Below are 26,630 nucleotides of genomic sequence, written 5' to 3' on the forward strand. Positions count from 1 at the left end.
ACCAGCCAGTCCAGTTGGCTCAATATTCATGATATAAACCCAAATCCTTCTGCTTCTCTCCATATCTGTGGTCACCACCCTAGCCCAAGCCACTGTCCTCTCTGCCTAGCTTGCTGCAGTAGTCTCCTCGTTGGTCTCCTACCTTCATTCTTACTTTAACCTATTTGCCACAGAACAGAAAGAATTTTTTTATTTTAATTTTTAAGCTTATTTATTTATTGAGAGGGAGGGAGGGAGGAGAGAGAGAGAGAGAGAACAAGGAAGGGACAGAAAGAGAGGGAGAGAGAGAATTCCAAGCAGGCTCTGTGCTGTCAGCACAAAGCCAGATGTGGGGCCTCATCTTAGGAACCATGAGATTATGTCCTGAACTGAAATCAAGAGTTGGATGTGTAACTGACTGAACCACTCAGGTGCCCTCCAGAATGATTTTTAAAAAATCAAAGCATGGTCACTGATCCTCCAGAAACCCTCCAATGGCTTTCCTTTGCTCTTACAATAGAATCCAAACTCCTTACCATGGTCACTATGCTTCACTCACTATCTCCCAGCCATGCTGTGGTTCTTTCTGTTTCTTGAAAACAGCAAACTCTCTCCCTCCTTGGGGTCTTTGAATTTGCTGTCCCCCTGGCCAGAAGACTCTCCTTTCAGGCCCATTGAGGTCTCAGTTCAAAAGTCATCTCAGAGGAACCTTCTGTAATCAACCCATCTAGGCTAGCCACCCCCCCCAACATCCCAGTTCCCTCTATCATGTTGCCCTGTTAATTCTGCTGCAGTCTGAGGTGATTTGGGGTATTTATTTGCATTTTGCCTCTGCTGACTGGAATATAAGGTTCATGAGGGCAGGGTTCTTGTCTCTCTGGTTCATTGCTGCATCCCCAACACCTAAGTGTCTGACATACCCAGTAAATACTTGTTGAATAGATGAAAGTGTAATTAAATGCCTGAGAAGTCTAGGGGTAAAGAAACCTTTTAGGGGCGTCTGGGTGGCTCATTCGGTTGAGTGTCCAACTCTTGGTTTCGGCTCAGGTCATGATCTCACAGTTCGTGAGTTCAAGACCCATGTCCGGCTCTGCACTGACAGCAAGGAGCCTGCTTAGGATCTGTCTGTCTCTCTCCTCCCTCCCCCCACCTCAAAATAAATAAACTGAAAAAAATAAACTTTTAAATATGATATTAAAAAAACCCTATTAGCCATAACCTGTGTGTTTGGGGGAAAATACTTCAGGAAATGCCAGGAGAAGTTTTTTTTTTTTTTCATATTGTAGTGTAATGGAGTAAAAATAACTGAGGTTTATTATTCAGATGGATGTTTACTCAAATCTTTGTTCTGCCACTCACAACTGTGTTAGCTTTGATGAGTTAACTTGCTTCTCTGAGCTTCTCTGAGCTACAGTTTCTCCATATGTAAATGGAAGTAACAATAAAAGACTTTGGAGGTGGTTGCATCAAACTAGATAAAGTAATACACTTATTATAATACAGGTCAAAAAAGTGTCACTCAATAAATGCTAATTTCCTTCCTTCCCCATTATCATAATTATGATTTTTACTTAGTGGCACTTAAGGTTGCTATTCAATGGTTTACTTGTTGAGGGATACTTGAGTCACTTCCAGACTCATTCATATATCCTTTTCCTTCCTTTGCATAATTTTCCTAGCATAGATTCCCAGAAGCAAGAGTACTGAGTAAAATGGCATGATCGTGTAAAATTTCCTGATGCATATTGCCAGATTTTATTTTAAAGGAATGGTATTTATTCATAGTGTTAGCAGCCAGTAATCATGCATCAATTTGGTACTCTTTCAGCCTGACATATTGTAATTTCTTCCGCCTCCCCTCAATTTTAGCTACTATAATAGGCAAAAAATGGCCATTCAGTTTTTAAAATTTTGTATGTCTTCACTCATTAAGGAAGAGTAGACATTTCCCCATATGTTTGCCTTCTAATACTATTTATTCTCATCTGTTTATGCCTTCGCTCATTTTTCTCTTATGTGATCATATTCCTGTTAGGGCTGTGAGGACACAGGCTGGTGGCTCTGAGCCCCACTCTGATGTGTTCTGCAGAGCAGGGGTGGATAAGACTTGGTGCTTGTTGTTCACTCCGTTTTGGAAATCTGGGAGCTGTTTCTCTTCTCCTGGTTTGCTGCCTGCTGTCTTTTTCCTAGACTCCTTTTCTTTCAGCCCTTCCTGTAAATTTGGCATAACTCATAATTGTATCCTGGGTCTTAAAAAATGTTCTTACTGTAAAATACAACATACATACATTAAGAAAAGTATTTAAAACAAATATATACTTTGTACACTTGTAAAAATGTTTACAAGTGCACACCAGTATGACCATGCCCAGTTCCAGAAATAGAACTTTTCTCATACCCCAGAATCCTTCCCTGTGTCTTCATCAATTACAATGGACCCTTCTACTTTTTTTTTTTTCAATTTGAGGGGAACAAGCAGGGGAGGGGCAGAGGGAGAGAGAAAAAAATCTTAAGCAGGGCTCCACGATCAGCACAGAGCCAGCCAGTTGTATGGCTCCATCCCACGACTCTGGGATCATGACCTGAGTTGAAATCTAGAGTCAGATGCTCAACTGACTGAGACACCCAGGCACCCCTGACCCATTCAATTCTAAGGAGCCACTCTCCTAACATTTATGATAACAATTTCCTTGTTTTCTTTATAGTTTTATCATCTACCTATGCATCCCTAAGTAAGAGTTTAGTTTTGCTTGTTTTGCACTTTATATAAATGGAACCATCCTGTATGTGTTCCTATGCATCTTGCTTCTTTTGCTCAACTTCTTATTTCTGTGCTCCATAATGTTGTTACATGTGCTGTAGTTTAATTGCCTTTGCTGTATAGAATCCTGCAGTCTGCTTGTTCTCCTCTTGATGGACCGTTTGGTTGTTTTCAGTTTGGGCTGCTATGTGCAATGTACTATGAATCTTCTGTATTTCTTTTGGGAAAGATCTACACATTTCTCTGGGTTGTATTGCTAGGAGTGGAATTGCTGGGTCCTGGGGGATGTGTATCTTCAACTTTAATAGGGAAAGACAAACTGTTTTCCAAAGTGGTTGAACCAACCAACCAAAGTGATGCCCACCACAGTGTATCAGAGTTTCTGTTCCTTCACGTCTTCCTCAACACTAGTTACTGCTACACTTAAAAATATTTTGCAAGTCTGGTGGATGTGAAATGGTATATCATTGTGTGTGTGCGTGTGTGTGTGTTACAGCTTTATTGAGGTATAACTGATGTACAACAGACTCCACATACTTAGAGTGACAATTTGATGAGTTAACATCTGTGAAACCAGAACCATTGAGATAATGAACATGGCCATCATGCCCACAAGTTTCTCCCTACCCCGTTGTAATTCATCCTCCCTCATTTCTCATTTCTCTGCTGATAGATTAGACTAAGCACTTTGCTATGCTTATTGGATATTTGGATTTCTTCTATTATCATGAGTCCACATAAGTCTTTTCCCCATTTTTTTATTGAATTCTCTGTTTTTTATTACTACATTGTAGGAGTTCTTTGTGTATTCTGAATACTAGTTCTTTTGTTGGCTATATGTGTTGCAAGTATCTTTTCCTTTTTTGTGGTTTGCATTTTCACTCACTAAATGGTTTCCTAGATTTAAAGCAGTTGAATTTTATCACTTGTCCTTTATGGTTAGTGGTTTTGTGTTTTGTTTAAGAAATCCTTCTTGGGGTGCCTGGGTGGCTCAGTTGGTTAAGCATCTGGACTCTTGGTCTCTGCTCAGGTTATGATCTCACAGTTTGTGGGATCGAGCCCTACATTAGGCGCTGCACTGACAGTGTGGAGCCTGTTTGGGATTCTCTCTCTGTCCCTCCTTCATTTGCTCTCTCTCTCTCTCTCTCTCTCTCTCTCAAAAATAAATAAATAAATAAACATTAAAAAAAAGAAATCCTTCTGTACTGTGAGTTCATGAGGATATTCTCCTATATTATCTTCCAAAAGCTTCATATTTTTGCTGTTCATATTTAGGTTTTTATCCAACTGGAACTTCTTTCTTAGTGTGGTATGAGGCTCCCTTTTTATGTGAAATAGTGAAATAGGATGATAGGCTTCCTACAGCCTATTGGGCCCCTACAGCAACAAATCAAACAAGGAATAAAGTGATACAAGAGAAACCTATTTCCTTCTCTTCTCTCCTACAGATGTTGCTCCCTAGGGCATTCCCTAATAAACATCTTCCTCACCAAACTCCACCCCAGAGTGCTTCCTGGGGGAACTCAACCCACAACTTCACCTTGATGCAGGGTTCACAGGCTCAAATGCCTTCAGGGGCATAGCAGGTAATATACATGAACGAAGCTGTTTGGGTTTAATATAACAGGGACAGATGAGGAACTAGTTAACTGCAGAGATTGTGCCTACCTAAATTTTTAAAAATTGAAAAACAACTCCAGACAGTGTTTGTACTCCACACAGTGTGTATGAGCTCAATTCAGCCTGCAGGCATCCTGTTTATGACCTATGCTTTGGTTTTTTGTATTTTTTCAAGATTGTATTTTATTTTTTAAGTAATCTCTACACTCAACCTGGGGCTTGAACTCAACAATCCCGAGATCAAGAGTTGCATGCTCCAGTGACTGAGCCAGCTGAGTGCCCCTATGACCTGTGTTTTAAAGGCATATTCTCTCTTTGGTTAATTAATATACCAGACCCTGCCTTTGACATGTCTTTTGTGGGTCTCATCAGTGTGGGTCAGTCCCTAAAAGCTTCTCCAACTTGTGGTATGGTAGAATAAGGAGGCTGTGACCCTGCCAGAGTGACCATTAAACTCTGCACCACAAGGTCCCACTGAGGTACTGCTTGCCATGAGGTCCATCTTGAGCCAGCCTTTATCTGACCTTTATCTTAAATCTTAACACCTGCTATTGTATGAGAGTTGCCTTGGCCCCTCTCCCTTCCCTTGTGAGTTTTCTAGGTTGTTTCCATTTCTGTTGTGTCTTTTTGGAAGAACAACCTGGTATTATCAGAGGACATGAGCTAATGGAAGGCCTGGGAAGACAAGGATGCTGGCTGCAAGGGCCTCAGCCTTACATGCTTGGGCCAGTTGGGAATAGAGAACGAAACTCCTTTTGGATGAGAGTTGACCCTTAAATATAGTTATCACTACCTGCATGGTGGGATCAGACCCTTTTTGAGGGATGGAAGTGATATGGGCCACATCTGGTCTGTTTTTTTGTTTTGTTTTTTTTTTTTTTTTTGCGCCCAGCCCAGACTCACTCTGGTCTGCCCTGCTGGATGGCTTCATTGAGCCAAAGAACAAAGAGGGAGTGCATGCCCTGAGCACAGTTGCTACAGCAACCTCCTCCTCTCAGGAGCCTGGCAACTGCTGCCCACTTCACCAGAACCCTGCCTCCTCTGCGGCCCCTTGTTGCTTCCAATAAGCAGTCATACTCAAATCCCTGAGAGAAAGTCCTTGAACATGAATTACCTGACCATGTCCCTTAGGTTCACCATTCTGTGGGCCAGGTTTCTGCAAGACACTGTGTCCTGCATATAGGCTTTGGGCTCTCAGGGGTTTGTGAGAATCAAACCCCATGTGTGTGTGCCCCACACTTGCATGGCTGGTAACACATGCTCATGAACTGGGCTTAGTGTCTGAATAAAGGCATCACTGCTACAATGAAAACCAGAGGGTGAAACAGAAAATGATTTTAACAGAAACAGTTTATTTCGAGAAGACACAAACAGCTCTAGCTATATAAAGAATACAGTTCAATTGCTGGTAGCAAGCCAGTATGGAATGCTTGAATAAAAAAAGAAGAAAGAAAGAAAATAAAGAAAAGAAAAACCCTTTGTAATATCACCCCACAGAGGGCTTCCTTCCATTTTGTGTTGGAATTCTAAAAAGCCTGGGATTATGGTCTCTCCTAATTTCTGCTGCTTCTTGAAATTTTTATCCAGGGACACTTTCTTATCACTGGGGGAATTGCCTTATCTCTGCCTTCTAGTTTAGGATATTGGTCTGTAAATTCCTGTCTCCTTTATTTTTTCTTAAGTGCATTGTTGGCACTCAGTAAACACCGATTGGTAAGTGCTAATGAAACAAAAAAGTCTGTCTCCTGACTATGCATAGTAGGACTAGCCAGTCCTCCTTCCTCATTTTGCTTTTTGTGAGTGTAGGTCTTTTGTTGCCTTAGAGTCCAAGGCATAAACCTGGTTCCCTTCCTAAGTCTGGAAATTTTAAAGCAAAGGCAGAAAGAAACTGTTTCATAGATATTTTCAAATAGGAAAATCCTGAAAGTTACTCATGCCTCTGACTTTTTAAGATTTAGTTTTCAATACGTGGGTAGATCCCTGGGCTCAAATGACAGAAAGGAAGCTTAAAGGTCCTAAGAAGCAATTTGCTTAGATAGGAAAAACTGCAGCCTGGGAGGTATGTCTGAGTGACTGAGTTCATATCAAAGTCCTTGCTCTTTATATGTCAGCTTGTTCACAATTGTCGCAGAAAGTTTCTTCAAATGGCTTCCTGAGGGAAGCCAGCACAAACCAGTAGAAAGAAAGTTTCAAAAGACAAGAAAAGGGAAATTCTTCACGATGATGCCTCATCCCCTTCTTGACCAGCCCCATCAGACCTACATCTGGACCAGAGAACTGATGAAACACTAGATGGAGTGTGTGTGTGTGTGTGCGCGCGCGCATGTGTGTGTGCATATGTGTGTGTGAGAGAGAGAGGAGGGGAGAGAGAGGGAGAGAGAGAGAGGAGAGAGGGAGAGAAGGAGAGAGAGAAAAGAGAGACAGGTACAGTAGTCAATGGGGCCTTCACAGTTCCATTGGAGAAACCAGGCTCACACACACAGGCACACACCTTCTTCACTCATATCTCTCAATGCTTACATGAGAAAAATGTGAAATGTGAATCTGAGCTTTAGACTTCCAGGTAGCATGAGAGGTAGAGATGGCAGCAAGATGTAGGGTTTGAGGAATATTTAAGGAATTCTTTTTCTTTTTTCTTTTTTTTTTTTTTTTTTAGGTGAGGTCTAGCCCAACATGGTGCTTGAAGTCAAACCTTGAGATCAAGAGTTGTATGCTCTACTGACTGAGCCAGCCAGGTACCCCTAGGGATCCTTTTAAAGGTTCAGAAAACAGGAGGTGGTGGTATGCTGAATGCTTGCTGGTTGTGGTGCTGCACAGGGCATCTCAGGGAGTCCATCCTGGGGCCTGGGGGGCCAAGGAGGCAGGGGGTTTAGACAGGAAAACACTGTGGACACAGAATACCTTCTATACCTCATTGGTTTTCTTGCTGGGGTAAGTCTAGAACAGATCCAAATTACATTATAGAAAATGGACACATGGACATTCTGGGTTTCAAAACCAACTATGGGAATCAAGAGTGCTGGTGATTTCCCTAGGAAATTGCAGACCAAACTGGCATCTCATGGCCTGGGCCAACAGACTTTCCAGAGACAGCCCTAAACTTGTGATGGCAGTATAGGGCAGGGCAGGCCAGATGGCCCAGGGCCAGGGTCCCCAGCCAAAGTTCGGGAGACCAATATAGGGACAAAAGAAATAAGAAAACTCAGAAATCCATTCTTCCCGCTCAGTTTACCTCAAACTCAAGGAATAAGAGGCACATTGGATAACCAGGACAGGAGGTCTGGAGAAAAGAATGAGGGTTTCTACACCAAGGTAGTGAGTGAGAGAGTCAATAATGAGTACCCTATCAAAGAATAATGGGTTGGCATATGCAGCCCCTCTGCACCCACTTCTGTGCAGACTGGTCTGACAGTGAAGTAGATAGGAGGGCAGTGAGCCACATCACCCAGTATACAACCCAGTTATCACATGGGGCCCGTCACAGAAATGCCTGTTACAGAACATTGTCTGGACCAGGGGTCAGTAAACTATGACAAGCAGGTCAAATCCAGCCTGGGGCTTTATATGGCCCAAGAGCTAGGAATGGTATCTACATTCTTAAAGTATTGTAAGACAAAGAAACAACAGCGAATAAGAATATGCTACAGAGACCACATGTCCCCCTCCCCCCCCAACCTAAAATAGTTACTATCTGGCCCTTTACAAAAAAAGTTTGTCAACCCCTGGTCTAGATCCCATCAATCTATGAGCATTCCTGAACATAGAAACCAGAGGAGGTCCAGTGGAAACAAGGGAACAATGGAAATAACTGGAACTACCACTCCATGTAACTAGCATAACCCTAAAGGGACACTGCCTTCAATTCCACAGAATAATAAGGTATGCACGGACCATGGAAGGAAGCCCAAGAATAGCTAAAGAGAAGAGTCACACTAGGCAAAGAATGTTCCAGAAAAGAGAATGCATGCAGAGCACAGTAGTGATTAGGGAATTTTGTTATTTTTTGATAAGATGGAGATAAAGTTTGAGCCCAGGGATTGACATAACATCAAGCTAGGTGAAGTTTCTAGAATACAACTAAATATCTCATGAGCATGTAACAGTCTGATATCTCATAAAGTTTAAGAAGGGAAGGATAAAGTAGATTCTAGGAAAGCCTATATTGGTTTGTCCTACTTTAAATAAACACCAATTACAAAAGTTGAGACTAAAAATAAAGTAGACATTGGGGGACATTGAAAATCAGATTTGTCCTTGGATTCAACTTAAATCTTGAGCAGTTTCCCTTAAAGCAAATATATTAGTTTGTTGAAATACCTGGGAAATCCATGTGTCATAAATGTAGAAGCCAGCTGTGGGTCTTCTATAAATGCAGCCCTTTAAATGAAAAAAAACACTGGCCCCAGAGGCAGGAGATCTGGAACTGAGGCCAGGCCCTGCTACTGTGTGTGTGACCTTGTGTAAGTTATTTGACCTTTCTGGGCCTCATGTGTAAAATGAGAGATTGGTCCCTTTCACTTCTAACATTCCATGGCTACAGATAAATATAGAAATAAGATAAATACAACAACCTAGAAATAAGAAATATTCCCCAAAGTAAGTTTTGGAGTCAGTAGAAAAGAGTAGCAATGAAATATCATAAAAAGAATAAAATTGTAACTACTAGCCAGAGTAAATATATCTCATTTAAAAATTAATGAAAAGATTTGTAATTTACAGATTTGATCAGGAGAGGTAAGAACATACATATTGATATTTCTTTACCACCACACATATGGAGGAGAAAATGAGTTTGGGGTGACTTATACAGTGAGCACAATGTTGCATTTGCATGCATAACATTTGGTAAAATTGGACATTAAAAAAAAGCGGAACACCACATAAGGAATAAGTTTCTATAAAGCTTGGCATTGAAAAGAAGCTGAGGGGGGTTAATTGGTTGTTCCAGTTCAGATTTTGTTGGTGTATTTGTTGATCTCAAATTCTACTATGTAGGCAAAATCTTAAAATCAGAGCTCTCCTAGAGAACAGCCACCTTGGTGAAGATAGGTATTTAAGGGTTGGCAATACCAAACATAACACTTTTTTCCTTTTTTCCTATTTGTGAATTAAAAAAATTAAATCCAAAACGGGCCAGACATGCTGGCTAAGTCAAATCAAGAGTTTTGCAGGTTAAGCGAGTAGTTGATTCAATCTGGTAATTTCTTAACACCAAACAAATGTATACCTGACCAACACGACAATATACATCACTTGGCCAGAGACCAATCACTGTGATGACAGCAGAAATGGTGGGAAAGTTTGAAATCATTTGAACAGTTGTGGCTATAGTGATTCAGGGGCTTGGAGAAGTAACATCACTGGAACACACACACACACACACACACACACACACACACACACTCCAGGGCTGCTGCTGCTGCTGTTTCTGGGATGACACTTTGAGAACCACTGGCTTTGATTTTGGGCTTTTACTGAACAAATGTATATTCCTATTTCACACAATCCATTACTTATGCAAATTAATTTTTGCTAAACTTATGAAAAGCACCTCAAATATTTGGCTATAACTGTTTACTGCCATATTCCTATATAAATCTGTGTCAGAATATTCTAAAATTTTATTCCATGTCATTGTTTAAATTTTCATTTTTGCTGCTCTTTGACTAAGGCGGCTCTTCCCACTCTTGTTGTTTTAAATCCCTAATACCTTGGTGACTTATAGCTAAAATACGAGCAAAGACTTTGGAGGGACTGGATGCTCTGGTATAGATCTGGTCTCTCTCACACCAAGCTGAAGTGATAGCACAAAACATAAATAAGGGCAGGGGAAGCAGAGGCTTGTGTTTAGTAAAGTTGTACCTCTAGCAAGTTTAATAATTACCACCACCACCAAGAGACCAATATGGATCAGACATTGATCAGACAGTTTCACCTTTCACAAACAGGACACATTTTCACAAACTCTAAGTCCTTGTGTTCTTTTACTAAAATGACTAGTATTAATTCCATTTGTGTAAAAATGTTAATGTACAATATGATCTTGGCCTTCTCAGTGGCTTTCAGTAGCCATTTCTGAGAGTCTCTTGGTAGATGTGGTCCCTTGGTCCCTTGTCCAATAGAACAGCATGGGGTATCAGGACTATTTAATCAACCACCAGCAATTTAATACAATAATTCCAGGAGATTAAGGTATTTTCTATGTTCTGGAGTTAGCTTTCAGGGAATTTGGGCTTTCTGTGGTGAAAAATACACTTTGCAGCTAATCGAGGCCTAGAATTCTACAGGCAGAACTTAAATTCCTTTGGCTTAAGGCTTTTCCCCTGTTATAATGCAAGCGACCCTCAAAAAAGGTAGCATTAAGCCTTATGATGTTAAAGTAAAGGACTTTATCCCTTTCCTGAGAGCATGTTTTTCTTAGTAAAGAGAACTAGGAGGCACTCAGGAGAGTTGGGGCTGGGAAGCAAGGTCTGGGGAAAATGGAGCAGAAAGAGGAGAATGAAGATCCATCCCAATGGCAGACCTCCAGCCCATTCACTATTGTGCTGAAGGGCTGTCTCCGTCTGCATCCCTACTGAAAATGGGTGCTAACTTGCCACTTGGAGCAGGTTGCTTAGAAATCAACCATGTTTTCTGATAATATTGTCTATTCTTAGATGTATAGGCATACAAAGGCTTATAGCAATGGAAAAAAGAGATGGCAATAAAACATTTGGTGCAACAACAGGGATTTATCAGAGGAACCACACTTATTCACAGGAAGAAGATAAACTGATATTCATAGAGTGCAAAGTGCAGGGCTGAGACGAGGGTAAGGCACTTGTGCGGCCCTGAGAGTGGGCGCTTCGTTCACCTCACTCTCGTCCTGGCCCTGGAAAATCAGATTAAAGTGAAAGCCTACTATTGTGTTACAGACTTGGTGATGATGGAAGGCTGCACTGGTGAGGAACAAGAGCACTGGCCACAAACTCAATTTTTTAAGGAATAGTTTGTTTATCAGGAAGAGGGCAGGTGCATGGACACATCTGCTCAGACAGATAGGTACTGCAGGATCACAATCTGATCCGTGTTGTCTAGAGATTTAAAATGGATGTCCAGTGAAATGCTTGTTGTAAGCCTTTATAGAATCTTCTCTAGTCTTTGCACATTCAAGGTGATGCCTTCAGACCAATTGGTCTATTTGAAGTCATTAGGCTAACACGAACTATTTCGCTGTTTGTGGTCTTGCCTCCTTAAAGGGTAAGCTGTAGGTTAGGGATGCAGTTCACAGGAGTCAGGGCTGAGGGACAAGTTGGGGCCAGGTGGGAAGCTTAGGTGAGAGATGAGGCAGACAAAGGAGAGGAGATACCAGCGAGGCTTCCTGCTCTACCAAGAATGGCTTGCTCTCTACTCTTGACATTTGAACCACAAATACGTAATGAATACCCACCAAGAGTAAATCACTCTTTGCTACCCATTGACCTCTCCTGGGGATGACTCCTTCTACTCATGACTACACTGAGGTTAGTCCAGCAGAGCTACCTGTGGCTATCGGTTGGAATCAGAGCAAACAAAAGGATAGAAACAACTTGAATTGGAAGCTGACCTCCTGTGGCAAACTTCATTTTACTTGAACCCCTTCTGTATTCCATGCTCAAAAATTGTGATCATTATTATTTGCACTAGTAACCATGGCGGTACTAGGTCTCTGAAAGCCTACGTGGAGGGGCTGTCAGCCTCTCTTCTCTGGTCTTAACAGAGTTGGTACAGAGGGCAGCAAACATTGTGCTATGTGCCTCGGTGGGAGGGTTAGGAGTAGGAAAGATGTTTGGTGTTATAGTCATCAGTGACTAACAAATTCTACAGTTTGGTTGTTTGCCTGGGATTAGGTCCACCTGTTGCAAAATATTAAAGGAATATTTCCTGCCCCCAATGTTACCTCTGACCATAAAATCTCTGCCCCAAATCCTCTTGTGCTAATGGAAACACCACTGGGTATTTGAAGGCCATAGTAATGATGCAGAAGATGTTACAAAAATTCCAGGTATACAGACTATTGTAGAGGAAAGCAAGACTCAAGGTAACGGCAAAACATAAAAGTGGGCATTCAGCTTTAGAATCTTTTGGGAAAACCACCCAGGGACAGAAAGGTGAAACCCACTAGAAGTAGCAAACAAGAAGCTTCCAGAAAAACCAGAAGTAACACATCCTGTACTATATGAGTCTCTTATTTGGCTTCAGAGCTCAGCTGTTCAAAGTGGTTCTCAATGAGAAGGCCCTGGCAGCCTTTCACTTTTGTTAGGCCAAAGCATGAACACCCCTTCATTTCCCTGCAGAGGAAAAATGTTTCTGTCTTTTGGAATTCTGAGTCTGGGGCAGACAAGTGTGGCATTCAGATATAAAGTCAGGCCAGGAATTAATCTATTTTATTTCAGGCAAAACCCCTGAAATTTGATCTGGACCTTCAAACCAAATAGTTTGAATGCTTTCAAAAGCAACTGGGTTCTCACTGTTTATTATTTTAAGTGGCCTCTAAGTCAGGGGGCAGTGCTGATTGCAAAGAAGTTGATGAGCCTGGCCTGCCCTTAGAAGTCTAGAATTCAGACCTGTACCAACCAAGGGCCTAGGCTTAAGACCTCTGAATGAGAGGCCCAAGTCTTCTCAGCTCTCAGCGTAGTTTTTCAGCTGCTCTGTCTGCAGGAGTGTGGGTAGTGGAGCTAAGAGCTTGCTTCTCATTGGTGAGCGATGTGACCTATCAAAATCAAGATCTGCTTGTCTCTGGGGCAGTTTCTGCATCATCCAGGATTTTGGCCAATGAATCTGTTGGGTTGGGGGGGGTGGCAGTGAAGGAGGAAGGGGTCCAGGAATCAGGCTACAATTTCATTTGACTTTTCTTTTCCCTTCTCGGGAATGTGGACCATTAACCCTCCATTATTGGTCAGCCAGTTTTTGTTCAATGCGTTGACTGTTTTTCTCCCCCAACCTCCCCAAAACCAGACACATGAAAATCAAATGAATTACTTCTCTTGCTCTGCTTAGAAAATTGAACTGACAAGAATAGTTAGTGCCTATAAGCTTGTGTGGGGGGCAGTCACAATGATTGCTCTGGGGGCTCCGTCAGCATCTCATTTCCCCCGAGTTCCTACACTCTCCCCCAACATAGTTAATGTAAAGTCAGTCACACAGTGGAACATAAATGGCAAAAAGTAGCCCTTTTTGTGTGTGTGTTATGGGCCACAGCCACTTGCAAGGCTGCCTTTTAGGTTTTGGATATATTCTTTTTAGTCCATACATTCTTGGTTTGGGAACAGAGTAAGACTTCCTTTAAACAAAAACAAAAGGAACCACAAACCACAATCTAAACTGAATGGAGGTGGACAAGTTACACTTACTTTCTCTCCTCCTTGAGCCTTTGATGATGCTGTTCCTTCAGCTAATTACTTCCTGTAATGAAGGTTATATGCAAATGAAATGAGAGTTCTTAGAATGCAGCATGAGCTGGGCACTGATTCTAGCTATCATTGTTGACAGACACTTGAAGAATTTCAAGGCGCAATGTACAAGTTACCTTGGATAGATCTGAGTGAACAAATGGCTGCCTCATTTGTTGGCTGAACTTGATTCATCCAAAGCAACCCAGTCCTGACTTTTCCTAGTTGGTGGGGGCGGGGGGGGTTGTCTACATGATTATTGAATGTCATCACCCTGATCTCCGCATAGACAAACTGAAAAAGGTATGAATTTCAAGACAGACTCACATTCATATTTTGAATGACAAAAGCCATCCAATCAACCCCATGCTGAAATAAGTGCACAGCCACAAACCTCTCTGGTGGGGGGAATTTAAGTGTGGATGGAGAGGCACCAGAGTCTTTTTGTTTCTCCACACAGGGCCATCAAGGCCTTGCCAGGAAAGTGAATAATCAGCAATGGCACCCTATGATCCCCAGTTTTGGCAGTCCCCAATCCACTCTCACACTGTGCCCCTCAGTGACAGGAGTCAGGGATGGAGCAGTCTGGCCATTGATTGAAAAGATGGTACATGTGCCCTTGCATCTGAGAATTTCTTCTCAGGGCACAACAGTGGGGGAAGATAAGGAGAAAATCGGTAGTTGGGTAATGGCAAGATTATAAGAATGAAAATGTAAAAGGTCTGAAGATGATTAAAGTGCCTGATGATTTAGTTCTAGATAAAGTGACCTGTCTCCTGCTGTCCAGAGTGTGAGTTAATGTAAAAGAAATGTAGCCTCTTCTGTTATGTTCATGATTACTTTTTAAAACCCTTTCTCTTCCCCTTTGTCTACTCAAGTTTAGTAACTAAACCCTGTTAACTGAACTCGGGACTTAGGTACTGGGGTCATTGGTAGTTTCACAGTCTTTTGAAAATTGTGCAATAATTCTCCGAGCCAGTGGGTTAGTGGTCTTCAGCAGTTCGGCTGCTGAGGGGCGGGACCTTGGAGTTGTCTTGCTTCCCTTCTTCTGTAGCAAGGCCTTGAAATCATCGTTTCTGCCAGCATCTAGGTTGGCACTGCCACTTGACCCCGCAGAAGCAGCTGACTCACTGATTGGAGAATCAGCTGTGTTCTTTATTGGTGAATGGGAGCTTGGTCTGCTGCCGCCAGCAAAGGCCTCACCAGGCTCTTTCCAGCCAAGCAGCTTTCTTTTGGACCTAAATAAGAAAAAGTTTGTTTTAAGTGAATTCACGTGGCAGATATTTCTTAAATGCTTCGTATAATTTCATGAATGCCAGTGGCACGATGTGGGGGCTACCATGCAGCAGCCTTGCAAGCAGTTGTACTTACCAGCTTTCTCTCTCTCTCTGCTAAGTCCTCAGAGTCCCTTGTCTGGCTTCCTCTCTCTATACCCCTTTCAATGCCTCCAGCTGGAGTCGCTTGGCCTGTGCCTGCAGGCTCAGTTCTGCCTAGGTTCTGGGACCAAGGAAGCATTTAAGGAGTCTAGGCCAGTAGCTCAGTGACTCTGAATCAAGACAGTCTGAGAGCTGATCCTGTTCTGAACTGGTGCTCCAGCTCTAATGACTGGGCTGTTTCTATTTTTTCTCATCACCAAGTCCTTGCTTTGAAACCCTGTCCGACAACTGGTGCCCGGTCCGGTCCCACTTTGCCTAAGTTCCTGCTTTGATGCTTGGCTTGTTGCCCCATTTCACTTCTTGATAAGATGTTTTTGGTACAAGGAATTCTGTGAAGGGTTAAATGTCTCCGTCTGTAGACAGAGCTGTGAGAGAGCAGATGGAGCCACAATAGGCCTGCGGTTGCTAGGAGACGAGGGGCCTCTCACTCGGCACCTGGTCTTCCCTTCCCTGCCCCTCCTCCACTTCACCCAAAGATGTCAGTGAATTGCATATGCAAGGCTGAGGGCTGCGTTCACATATGTGGGTATCTGAACTTAGGCTCCAGTTGCAATTCGAATGGCTGCTTAGAGGTAGCAGATTTTCTTTTGGTATAAGAAGGGTAGACAATTACAATAGGAATTAAGAAAATTGGTCTACACCTGTGTATCACAGTAAACAAATCTTCAGTTGTGCGTGAAGCCACAAACACGTCATCGTCCTCTTCAGCAATCCATTCGGCTGTTTTATCACTGATTACACTTTTTTCTTCAGTGCTTGCTTTTGTAGAACTCCCTAGGCATAAGAACCAGAAGGAATTAAATACTTCGACCACAATAGTTAGGACAAAGCACATTCTCCTGTGGTATTTCATTTGATGTTCAAAGCAACTCTGGGAGGGCTGCAGGGCAGAGACTCTTAATGTCTCTGTTTTGCAGAGGAACACAATGTTCAGAAGGTTAGTGTTTTGGCCAAGGTGGAGTGAGTGGTGAAGATCAGCATGGGTCCCTGTGTTCTCACACCTTTTCCATTACACAACAGGTTGCCTGAGCATTCTCTTGTTTTGAATGCAGTATTTTTAAAAATCAAAAAGCAGAGACTCATCTAAAGCAATGACTCAACCAGTAGGTGGGAGTGGGACCTATCTGAATCTCAGAGGGAGCCTATGGAGTTTGATGATGCATCTTCTAAAAATTACCTGTGGCTGTGATTTGTTTGCTTGTTTTAGCCACTATGATTTAACTTATGTTGGAAGTCCAAATTTGGCCTAAGGAAGGTCATAAGATTTTGATGTTTGGTGTTAAAGGTACAAAAAAAAGGATGAAAAACATGGATGGATCTGGAGGACAATAGGTTAAGTGAAATAAGATAGTCACCAAAAGACCAATGCTGTATGATTCCACTTACATGAGGTCCCTGGAAGAGTCAAATTCATAGAGACAGAAAATGGAAGAGTGGTTGCCAGCATATGGGGGTGAGGGGACAATGGTGAGTTCTTGTTCAATGGATACAGACTTCAGTTTTGCAAGATGAAGAGAGCTCTGGAGGTGGATGGTGGGAGGTCATAGTTGTACTGCCTTGTGAATGTATTGAGCACTGCTGAACTGTACATTAAAAATGATTAGGATGATAAATTTTATGTTATGTGTATTTTTGCCACAATTAAAACAAAAAAAGAGACATGCAAAAAAGACCCGAAAAATTATGAGGAACATTATCTAGTTTAGTCTTATTGTTTCAGGCTAGCTTTGTTTTGGCTAGCCTCAAAGCATCCAAGAAAGTGAGTTCCCTTTCTTCCAGAAAGCACTAAGAAAGGCTGCTGCTAGAAACATATTCCATTGTTTCAGAAGCTTGCAAGTCTTCCATAGCATTTGAACTCAGCCTGGGAGGGTACTGAGTCCCATGCATGAAACTAAAATCCATGTGGCTAGCGAAGAGTGCTATACCGGGAGGTAGAGAGATAGTTCCTAGGGCAGGGGATGTGTGCCTGACTAGGTAGATGTGCTACTAAGGTCCTAGGGTGCTAAGAACTAGTTTGATTGTAGTATGTCAGTATCAGGGGTTCCAGGTGAGATTGGCCCAAGCTGGATCTTGGAGGTCCACCCCTGGGTCATTCCTAATCCCAAGGGCAGTGAGGCCTGTTTAGAATAACCCAAACCCTCAAGAGATGCCTACTACTGACCTGGTTATCCTGGACTCAGGATCATTATTTGGGGGCATTTGCTTCTGTCTCTGGCACTCCATCCTTACCCTCATCTTTCCTGGGATTCAAAAGAAAAGGCAGCAGAGAGTTTACTAACCTAGAGGACTTGCCTCCCTTTCACCTTCAGCCTCCGGTGTTGAAGTCATCCTTGTACCAGGTGACTGCAGTTGGTCACTGGTGGGAGGACAGCTGGCTTCTTCCTGAAGGGTGATGATGGGGCTGAGAGACAGCCTTGGTTCGGTTCCATACACCTCCATTTGAGCTGTGGGTGATGTGAGAGGCAGGTACAGCACACTGGGCTTTTTTGGGACAGGGGGTGGTATCTTGCCTTTCTTTTTCTCTGCTTCTTCCTGGCTCTGGAGGCTAATTCTTTCAGGCAGGGCTCTCACTTTGGGGCCTCCATCCTCCATACTTCCCTGGGGAGGTTGCTGTGTTCCTGAGAAAAAAGCACCAGAGGAACTAGCAAAAGGTGTGAAAACAAGAGCTGAGGCTGCTGTTGACTCCCCTGGGCTTCTGCCCTCAGGGCTGGAGGACTTTGGTTTCCGCACCACTGTGTAGACGTCTGGAGCGAGTGGCCTCGTGTGTGGAATGGAGCTCTTGGGGGTCATAGCCAAGGTAAGCGAAGTTAGCGGGTACTCCTCGGGGACAGATGGTGGCTTGTGGACCAAGCTTGGAGGCCTTCGGGCCACGGGGGGCTTCTCAGCTATGGGAGGTTTTATCTTTCTCTCTGGCAAGGTGAAGACTTCTGCTCCTGCTTCCTCAGTATAGTCAGGGCTCTCGATGTCATCTTCTGGCTCAGACTTGCTGACTGACCTCAGGCGAATGGAACGTAGGTCAGACTGAGTAACCATGGGCATAACTGGCTGGTTGGGGCTCGTTTTCTGGGCCAGCTTGGCCCCAAAATTTGTATCTGAGTGATGCCGGCTCACCTTGGTTTTGCTTCGGATGGAGATACTCATCCCAGACAGATCCAGGTTGGTTGACGAGGTCAGTGGTAGGTCAAACGACAGCTGTGACTTGGACGTTTTCTCCATTGGTGATGTCGGGGGTAGTGATGACTTCCTCTCAGGTACCACTGGACGCACCCGGACACTGCCACTTGGAGGGGGCAAGTGGCCCAGGGTCAAGGACATGGAGACGGTGGGTGTTGGTGTCTCTGATTGGCTGGAGTATCCACTGGAGGGTGACATCAGCCCAGCAGGCCTTCCTGGGGAGGATACTTCCCTGGCCTCCACCTCGATGGAGAGCTGGGAAGGTGTCGTGGCTCTGGACGTGGAAGGGGAGGCAAGAGACTCTGAGCTGCCCTGAACTTGGGTGCACTCAATGACTGTGGTGCCCGTGGCAGTGCTGGAGCTGGACAAGGATTGGTAGGTGTCACCAGACTTCCAGTCAGTAAGATACCAGTGGTGGGAGAATTGTGTGCCTTCTGGATCTTTGAAGGTCGGCACAGCTGGGTGACCCTGAGCATCCTGCTGGGATGAGTGATGTCCTTGGTGTTCCAAGGAGAGGCAAAGGCTCCTGGGCCTCTGGTCCTTGGGTAGGGCTGACCCACCTTCTGGCAAGAGGACTGGCTCATCTTTGACCAGTGAGACACTGCGCATTGGTGGGGAAGGCTTCTTTTTGGCCTTCCTGAGCGAGATACTCTTGGATCTCTGTCTTCTGTGCTGGGTCTCCTGTTGGGCACGAAGGGAGGCAATGTTGTCAGCACTGTGACTGCCCTCAGAACTTGTACTGGCATGAGGCAGGGCACAGGCTTCACCAGCCTTCTGTTCCTCATCATAGTCCACCTCTGCGGTGCCTGAGTCTGTGGGCACAGACAGTGACCGCTCCCGGAACCTGCTGGCCCCACCTGGGCCTGTCTCCATCCTTGAGGTAACACTAGTGAGAAGGCCAATCTTGGAGGGTCGTTCCACTGCCTGCCTTCGTTGAGCAGGGTGCTCAGAGTAGCCAACTGACCCACTGCATCCTGCTGGGTTATCACAAGTAACAAAGAGGGTAGCAGCCTCCTTAGGAACTAGAGGTGGCAGTGTGTGCAGAGACACCCAAACATTCCCAGAGGAAGGATTTTTTCCATTTTCACTGACTTGAGTACTCTGACTGGTGGCACTTGGAGTCATGTAGGTAAAAGTATCTCCCTTCCAGGAAGCAGAGAATGTCGATTCGGTTGGTCCATTGCAAGAACTGGGGATGCTATACACCATTCCTATGCTCTCCATGCTAGGAGGGTGTGCGCCACCACGCACCTGGAGAGTTTCTTCTGGATCACTCAAAGGACTCCTCAGTACCGGTGAGGGGTGATTTGGGAAATGAACTTCCTGACCAACTGCAACTCTTCCATGGACACCTTCTGGGACTGAATGACTGAGCCTGATGTCTGAGGTGGTGGAGCAGGCCACACTGCCTGCTGGGCTATTGCTGTGACCTGGAGAAGGTAAACACAGAAAGTTAGCGATGCAGCCAGGGATCCCCCAGCAGCTGTCTTGAGACAGGAGCACCAAGTTTTTTGCCAAGAAGCATTTGCCAACAGCTTGGTCAGGATGCCTTGGTTCTTCCTTTCCATAAACGAGGATGCTGGGGAAGTTGGGTCCTTGCCCATCACCACACGGTGAGTCACAGGGTGCCTGCCCTTGAATTGTCCAGGAGGCTGCCAAAGACTTGCCAGCTTTGATTATTCCTTTTAGAGCTGAAGCGGCAGGTGGGACTACCTTGGGTTTTTTCCTGAGCTTTCACTCCAGGCTCATGAACCATCACAGACCTCAGTGTTCACCTCTCCTGAGATTAGAGCACAGTCTTTTGAACTGATAAAGGACAGCATTGTGTGACTTTCAGCCCCAGCAATGAATCTGGAGTATGCCACAGCTGGAAAGTTCAGAGTCTGGTTACATTTTTGGCACCTGTCACTTTTTAGCTTTGCAACATGAGAGACTTCAGATGACCTACGCATGTGAGGAAACTATTCACATGTCCAAAATCCCCAAAGATTTTTCTCATATAGAACAATTATTACTACTACTAGTAGTATAATAATTTATAACAGCAGCCACCATTTGTTCAACACCTACTATGTACCAGGCACATGGTAGGTGAATATATGTAATAACTCTAATATGCATGACAATTCTCACAGGTTGGTATTATTAGCCCCAACTTCCAGATAAAGGTGCTGAAGCTCAGAGAGGTTATGTAAGTTGGCCAAGGCCTCATGGTTAATAAGTGGAGAGGCCAGGACTCACATCCATCTCTCTGGTCTGTGCTTTTTGGATGGCTTCCGTTTAGCAGCAGTAGTGGCTCTGTTAGAATGGTGCTTTTAGTGATGATTCCCTCTTTTATCTATTTGCCTAAATCTGACACATTTGGCTATATTCCATTTAGAATGGGAAACAATAACATAGTGAACTTATTAGCCTGGGGGACCTGCGCTCCATATTCAGTTGATGACCTTGACAAAAGGCCCTTGGTTGTCCTTAATTACCACATTGGCTTCTTTTAAGTCATCCAACCGTCCTCCCTCCCCACCCCCACCACCCCACACTCTGAATTATCCCTGGGTGGCAGGACTGGTGGCAATGAACAAGGGGAAGGTTCTGGGGCATCAGCTGTGGTGGGGTCACCTTGGTCTCGCTGGGAAAAGTTAGAGAATCCAATAATGGTCCGCCTCCGCCTCAGGGTGGATTTGGGGTTCACGGCTGTCTCTGTGTTAAACAACGAGTGTCGCAAACTTGCATGTTTATCAAACTGCTGCCCTGTAGGCAAAATAAAGACACTTGGGTGCATCCTGGTTTCTGTTTACAGTACAGTGGTCTGAGGTGGAGAGAAGGGATGATGGCAGGAGCAATGAGCATGGATAGAGTCCAGGCAGGTGGCCCTTCATCCTCCTCCCTCCCAATCTGGCTCTGCATACCCACAGCCCCAAGGCGTACATGTTGGCTTTCGTAGGGTCATACTCAGGGTCACTGGTGAGTCTTAGGTGGCTGAGGGCCATGGTTTTCAGCCGTGACTATGTGTGAAAATCAACTGAGCAGCTTTTGAAACTCTAATACCTGAACCCCATCAAGAACACTTAAATCTCTGGCTGTAGGGCCCAAGTAGAAGCATTTTCTTGAACCCCCCAGGTGATTGATTATTCAGAGGTACAGCCTGGGGTAAGAATCACTGGTGTAGAGAGACAGGTTGAGACTAGATGTTGCTTGATTGTAATCTTTTCTCAAAGAAAGTCTTTGTATGGGCCAGTAAGGACAGTGCCTCCAAGAGGCTACCCTGCTGCCCCCCAGCATCCAGGAAGCAGCCTGATAGCCTGTCCTCCAGTCATCTGATCACATTTTATCAACATTCATCTCTGGGTAGTGATTGATATCTATTTCTCTTAAAACACTGGGACAGTCTTTGCTCCAGGGGAATTGCTAGGGCAGGGGTGGGGTGACACCCGCTGCTCCCCCCACTGCCTCTCCTTCAGCAGCTGGCTAACCAAACCCTCCCCTCTCAGCTCCATGGCTACATGTGTCCCCACTCCCCACTGCCCCCACCAAGTTGCTCTGCAGGCAAAATCAGGGCTGGCCTCATTGAGAGTAAGGTGGAAGTTTAAAAACAAAGTGCCCACCTTTACTCTGTGAGTTTCTCTTCTCAGCCCGCACTCCTCTTGGTACGTTTCCCTAGGCTCTAACCTCTATTTCCTGCCTCTAATTTCCTGAGAGGATGCCAGGGGCTCTGAATGGCCCCATATCTAGGGAACGTTGCCACATGTGGCCAGACCTGTCCTCATTGTCTTTATCAGATTTTCCCAGCATACCACTGGCTAGTGCTGGCTCACAGGGTGCCTCTGGTCCCTTTAAGTCAGGAGGTCTTCATTTCATCCAGTCACTGGCCCTACCTTCTTCTGAAATGACTGACCCTCCTCCTCTTCCACTTACAGCTGGTGGAGTGTGGAGCATGAATTAATGATTGGCATGGTATAGGGTGCCACATGTCCCCAAAGTCACAGCCAGCTGAGCCTCATTTGCCTTGGTCTCTTTCTATTACTTCCATTTTCAAACACTTGCCATGTGGGTTGAAGAGGCCCACCTCACTAGAAGACCGGATGTCTACTGAAAGTATCACAAGGCCCTTGCTCTGTGTTCCAGGTATGATCCTCCCTTTTACCACCAGCACTACTGACCTTGCACTTCCACTCTGGCTCCTATCTGTGCACTACAAATCTGGCTTCTGGCACAAGAAGTTTTCTTTCCCCAAACCAAACTGAACTCACAAACTTGAAATTTCCATAGATGTAACCAAAGAGCACACAAGTTCACAATGTTTTGGGGTTTTCTGTTAAGACAGATTTGTTTGCTACCAGATGGGCTCAGTTAGTATGGCAGTGCCAGTAGAGAGTGAAGAAAGAGCAGCCAGAGCCCCCTCTTCTGCATGCCTCTGTTCCTCGGCGAGAGCCATGACCTTGACAGTGCAGGGTGAGCCAGTAGCAAAGAAAGTCTCGCTCCCTCCCCTGGCACCCAGTGCATTTGGAGAGGATGGTCTGTAGTTGGCATGGAGGGAAGCAAATGGAAGCGATACTAAGCAACTCTACCAGAGATATTGATGGGCACAATGTCAGAGTGCGTGGAGCAAGGTTGAGGCCACCGTTTCTCCTCTAGGATGGGCAGAGGGAAGGGGCTATTCCAGGCAGCTTGCTTGTCGGTTGTGGTAGACAGGCTCAGGGAGGCCTCAGGGGCCCTCACACCCTGGGTGGTAGTCTCATCCTCGCTCAGCTGCCGTTTTGTAGGCTGTTGGGAAAGAAGGTGATGGGAAGGGTGTGCTCCTGACGAGATGAGCCATGCCATGGGATGGCTGTCTAGGTAGGGTGGTCGGAGGCTTCATCTAGGAGGCAGGAAAGTGTGGACAGGCTACCAGGCCAGACACCTGCTGTGTACAGCCCATCTCAGCAGGGCCTCCGGATAGCTCTGCTGGTGGGCAGAGGTGAGTGGCAGCTCCTGATGGGTAACGTAAACTGCTTGAGGACCCCTGTCAATGAGTGCAGAGAGAGCTCTGTATGCTGGCTCTCACAGGTGGGGGAAGAGGCAACTCACCATCAATACAAACTCCAGACGCCTGCCAGCCTGGGGCCTTGGGCTAAGGGTGGGCTCAGGGGCCTCATCAGCAGAGCGGAAGGTCTGCCCCAGGAGTCTGGCCTCCGAGTACTGTTCCTCATATTCTTCTGAAAAATAGCACAGTGGATACACACTCTAGGGGGCCATGGCCAAGCACTGGGCTGGGAAGGGACCATGAGAGCTGGGGCTCCTGCTCTAGCTGCCAGGCCTGACTTGCATTGTTTCTCTAGGATATTTTCCGGCTTCTGAGCCTCTGGATTCAGAAATGGAAAAAGTCCTACTTCCCAGGACTGTGAGCGCCAAGGAGAAAAGAGAGTCAATGAAATGGAGTTGTGCCAGTTCTGAGACCAAACCTGTGTCTTGATGGCCCCCACCTTAGGTGCTCAACCTAGAGGAGAGGTCCGGAAAGTAGACACCTTTTGCCATTTTAGGCTGCAGGGTCCCCTCTCTGAAACCCTGCACCTCTTCAGGTTTTCTGCAGCCCGACCAGGGAAAGGACCTGCATGAATCACGAAGACATCTGCATTGGAAAGTCCAATGTGGAGTGCTCCCTTGGATGTCAAGAACTCTTATTTGAGCCTCCAAGGGCCTGGTTCCCTGCACCTTGGTCCCACTGTGGGTGGTGTCAGGTCAAGAGGGACTTAGTTGAAGCAGAGGGAAAGCAGAGGTAGTGACATAGAAGGCGGGAGAAGTCGAGGGGCATTGTCAGCGAGTAAGAAGGATGCACAGGATTTGGATGGGCTTCATTTAAGTGATGAATTCAATGAGTAAAGGAGGAACGTGAGAGCAAAGAACCAACAGGTGGGGCTCTATGCACATTTGAACAGACTTTAAGACTCCGAGAAACTTGGACTCAGGAGGGGCCTCAAAAGTTCTCTGGTCCAACACCCCACTGTGGGCTCAGAGTTCTTCCTAAGCAGCCCTTCCAGTTGCTTCTTCAGCCTCCACATGCTCCTGAAGAGAAGGGAGGGCAGCCTTCCTCCCAAGGCAGCTCATTCCATCCAAGAACAGTTGGGGCTGTCAGGCGTGTCAGGAAAGCTCTTCCTTATCTTGAGGTGGAATATACCTCCCTCTATATTTCTACCCACCCATCCTAATTCTGCCCATGGTGGCAACATAAAGCACATGGACTCTTTTTCTGCATGATAGCTCCTCTCTTATCTGAACACAAGGCTCATGGTGTCCCTCAGAACCTTGCTTCTCTAAGGTCACTGCTGCCCTGGCAGGGAGGTGGGGGTTTGGGCTGTAGTCCAGTTGGGTGGCCCAGCTGCTGTTTTCTAGTCCCCTTACAAGTTAACCTTTGTTGGTGTGGATAAATGAGAGCCGATAAGGCTTCTTTACACATGTAACATTCACTCAACAAATGTCTACTGAGCCCCTCCTGGAGATCCAGCTCTGTGCCAGGTGCTTCTAGAAAGGCAAGGGTATGAAGAGATAACATTCTTTATGTTGAGACAGTCAGTCTGGTTATATGGACAAACTCTACACCCAGGACTAGTAGATGAATGAGTAAATGAAGGGACAAATGAGAGAAAAAGCAGCTCAGAACTATACAAGACCTCTTGAGCTGGATGGCGTAAGGCAGCTGGCACGAGTGCTTATGCAGGGAAGGATGCAAAGTGCAGAGCGTTAAAGGGGTTTTTGGGTGAGGCAAGAAGAGAGCTTTGAATAAAGTGTGAGGATTGGGGGTTGGGAGAGCGAGGAAGGGCTTCTAGGTTTGGAAAAAAGCCCAAGTGGGACAGCGAGTTCCTGGCATAGGCATGGAGCTTGCGACTACAACTGAGGTTTTATTTGTATTATTTCATGGAGATAGAACTTACCTACAGTAAGGAACGCAAATCTTAAGTGCGCAGCTCAGTGAATTTTGACATACGCATGTCCCTTGTAACCTCCATCCAGAGACTGTAATGCCCCAGTAGCCTCTCGCATAGCACTGAGGTTTAATCCTTTTGCCACTCACATTAGCTAAATCCCTCTGATAAACGAGTATGGTTTTCATATTGCAAAGTCTTATCACGGACTGTACAGTCTTTTCTTTTATGGTAACTTTAGTATCATTCCCAGCCATGCCCTGCGTTCCACAGGACACGTACTGGGAGTTGACGATGCATCTTATCAGGGTCTCTTCAGCTGCAAGATACTCTTGCCAAGCAGGTTACATACCATTTTTACTTCTCACAAAACTTTGTCATGTGGGTAATTGGAATCTGATTTGAAAGACGACGGATTGATCTGAAACTCAGGGAGGTTGGGTAATCTGCATAGTGTCTCACAGCTGGTTAGGCATGGGATTCAAATGTGATTCTAGGTCTGTCTGATTTCAAAGTCTGTGTTTTCTCACTCTACCTGGTGCATGCAATCTGACTGCTCTGGTACTACAACTGGGCTGTTTTTCTGGTTCATGCGGACCCAGCTTGGTGTACAGGGTACTCATCTGTATACTCCAAAGATGCCAGGCTGGGATTTGGGGACGAGGAGAGATCTGGGTGCTGTGTACTGGGCTTCCTTTGATGAGGCAGTAGCTAGCTACCCAGGAACCACACGGACAAGGTTAAGACAAGAGCAGAGTGAGCGAAGTCCTGAGAGGGAGACCCTGCAGATGCCTCCATTGTCTTTGGGTGCGAGGATTCCAAAGACATGGGTGAGATGTGGCAAGAGAGGGTCTAGAAGGTTTGTAAGGCCACGCAGGGGGAGTCTCTCACCCAGCTCTCTTGGTAAATGGCTTGACCATTGCCCTGCTTCTGCCTCTGTCTCCCCCCCCCCGCCCCCCCATGTACTCCTGAACTGCAAAATAAAGGGGCGAGGGGTGGGTGCGAGTAAACAGCCGTAGAAATCATTAGTCTGGAAGGTAAAGAGATGGGAAATTTATGTTTTGTTTTTCAGTGGGTTTTAAACTGTTCTTTTTCTCTAGCTGGTCCCTGTCCTCTTTCTTCTTCGCCTCCCTCCAGCCGCTGCGCATCTCGCCTGTGGGCTCCGGCCGCAGCCCCCCTCCCTCTCAGTACCTTGCAACAGGCTCTGGAGATTGAGCTGCGCCTCTCGAAGCAGCTCCTCTACACTCGGGGGCCTGCCCGAGGAGAGGAACACGTTCACTGGCTGTCGCCATGACGACCTCGAGTGGGCAGTCGCTGTCGCATTTTCCCGACCCGAGTTAGCTGCAGCTAG

At 45.4% G+C, this 26,630-nt stretch overlaps 1 protein-coding gene across 1 annotated transcript; it reads right to left on the reverse strand.

Annotated features, from left to right (window-relative positions):
• Positions 1 to 5,692: 5,692 nt before the first annotated feature.
• Positions 5,693 to 26,630, reverse strand: NHSL2 (NHS like 2; the record flags this gene model as incomplete). Its single annotated transcript, XM_047092480.1, has 7 exons — positions 5,693 to 15,008; positions 15,848 to 15,980; positions 17,486 to 19,810; positions 21,000 to 21,131; positions 22,949 to 23,144; positions 23,448 to 23,575; positions 26,471 to 26,630. Coding segments are annotated over 7 exons (3,399 nt in total), but the record flags the coding sequence as incomplete, so codon positions are not given.

The sequence above is a fragment of the Lynx rufus genome, unplaced genomic scaffold (genome assembly GCF_022079265.1).
Source record: "Lynx rufus isolate CCGP_SWC_20201006 ecotype Redwood Valley unplaced genomic scaffold, mLynRuf1.p SCAF_30, whole genome shotgun sequence".
Taxonomy (NCBI): Eukaryota; Metazoa; Chordata; class Mammalia; order Carnivora; family Felidae; genus Lynx; species Lynx rufus.